Genomic DNA, 2,099 nt, shown 5'->3' on the forward strand with positions numbered 1-2,099 from the left:
ATATTTCTCCTTCTGCACGATAGACTTCCGACAGGGTAGATTGTTCGCCACTGGTATCATTACCAAATTAATTTCGACCTCACCAGAAGGATGGGTGAGTCTAAATGGGAATTCAGTATGAGAGAGTATTACATTCTGGTCGGTATCTACCAAGGATGACGCCCCGTACGACCATACATGATTTCCACTATTACCGGTTTCAGCGTATTTTTCCATATCGTGCATCGAGTATGAAACAGCACTAACAAGAGACTCGTTATAAAACGCACGAATAAAAACCACAGGGCGTTTTATCAATCCGTGGTTTTCCGATCGTATTATTCCCGAAGCACATATAGTTACTAGACAAGCTAGCATAATCTTTGCAAAGAGGTACCAGTTTGGAAACCGATCCTGAGTGTCTGAACTAGTAGAGTTTCTTGTCGAAAAGTCCGGTTTCGACTTGTAAGCAAGTAAACTTGAGCCGATCATTGCTGCAGCATAAGTATAAACAGGAATCTCCGCCTTTTTAAGCTCTAAGTAAGAAAGTGCACCGATTACTATGCATCTTTTACCTGCATTCAAAGCTGAGTGAATCTGTGGTGTTGTCAATTCTAGTACGCTAATACTGGCTAACTGATAGGTGGCAAATAATAAACCAGCTAGTATAGCATTCACACTTTGATGACAGTGCAAATTTGTTTTAAAGTCAATTAAACACCACAAAATCGACACCAGCAGCAAGAATACTGCCGAACATTCTCGATCGGTAGACTTCCAGGTCACATTTCGCAAGGGATACCATATTAATACCAGGAGGGATATTCCCGCGCCAGTGAATGCTGACGCTGTTCCTGCAATGCGCATGAACACAGCAAAAAATAATATCGCTGCACCAAGCTTGTTCATAAAATTTAAAGATTGGATCTGCGTTCTACCCATTATGTGACATAAAATCACAACCAGTATGGGTTCTAGCATTTTAACAAGTTGCGTATCAGCTCCGCCTAGCAGCCAGAATGAATATAATGCTGCTATCGTTCCACCAATATGTGCTGTAGCGGCAAGAGTAGGTGTTATTTCCTTAATGATACCCCACCGAATCGTATTATTTTCGTGTATATGCCACACCAATACGGCCATAAAATATGGTAGTGCGTGGGATAATGTGAGGAGTGACATACTAATCCCATCTTTCATAGAACGCCGCGAATAGTCAACGTACAGTGTGCTACTTATGTACCATACGATTATGCTGACAGCGGCCATAAAGTTTTGCCATTGGAAAGCACCATTCATTTGCGTAAAGAATGTCATGCTCCCAAAGGTGCGTGGTAGAACGTTCAGATTATAAATACGAGTCGGGATAGCAGAATAAAAGTACCCAGTCATGTGCAAGAAATTAAATAATGAAAGTTATATTTTATTCTATATAGCTTGGAAGAAACGAAAACAAGAAACAATAGGTTTCTCTTAGCTGGTAAAATTCTTGTCTGAGTGAAATGCACTGAGTTCTTCTATATTTTTTGTAATTGTTTTCTAATTCACGAGACTCGGATTTTCATTCGAGTTTTTCTCTCCCGTGGGAGGCCCCAGGTAAGGTAACTGGTGTTCCCACCATATTCCAATGATTCTGAGGCATATTCCGACCGTTCGCACGTAGAACTTTAGGCTGGAATGGTCTAAATACAAGGTGTTTTGTCGGTGCTTGTGCAATGACTTTCGAAAGAATAGGCAAAAGTCTAATGAAATTACGTCGACCGGAACCGTCAATCGATGGAATATTCTAGAGTCTATAGAACTTACTCTTCACCCATAATTGTCAGCTCAAAGCCTCAAACAACAAAAAATAAATCCATGAAGAGTTATGAGCTGACCGAGGAACATTTATTTTTCGATTATAGAAAAATCAGTATATTGTTTATTTGTACCCTTGGGGACAAGAATTTTCATTTTAGGCGAATTGTCCCTGGGTCGACGTCTCCCAACAGATGTGGGGTTTGTTCGACCTCGAGCTCTTCGCCAGCCACGAGGACCATGTCCTCACCTCACTGTATACTGCACGAAGGACGTCACTGGTGCCTACGGCCAGAATGCCTACGGCCAGAATGCCAACGGCC

At 41.6% G+C, this 2,099-nt stretch overlaps 1 protein-coding gene across 1 annotated transcript; it reads right to left on the reverse strand.

The window, feature by feature from the left end:
- Positions 1-1,587, reverse strand: SARC_13698 (hypothetical protein; the record flags this gene model as incomplete). The annotated part of the gene is made up of 1 exon (XM_014292172.1): positions 1-1,587. A coding segment is annotated over exon 1 (1,371 nt), but the record flags the coding sequence as incomplete, so codon positions are not given.
- Positions 1,588-2,099: the final 512 nt, after the last annotated feature.

This window comes from Sphaeroforma arctica, assembly GCF_001186125.1.
Source record: "Sphaeroforma arctica JP610 unplaced genomic scaffold supercont1.3613, whole genome shotgun sequence".
NCBI lineage: Eukaryota > Ichthyosporea > Ichthyophonida > Sphaeroforma > Sphaeroforma arctica.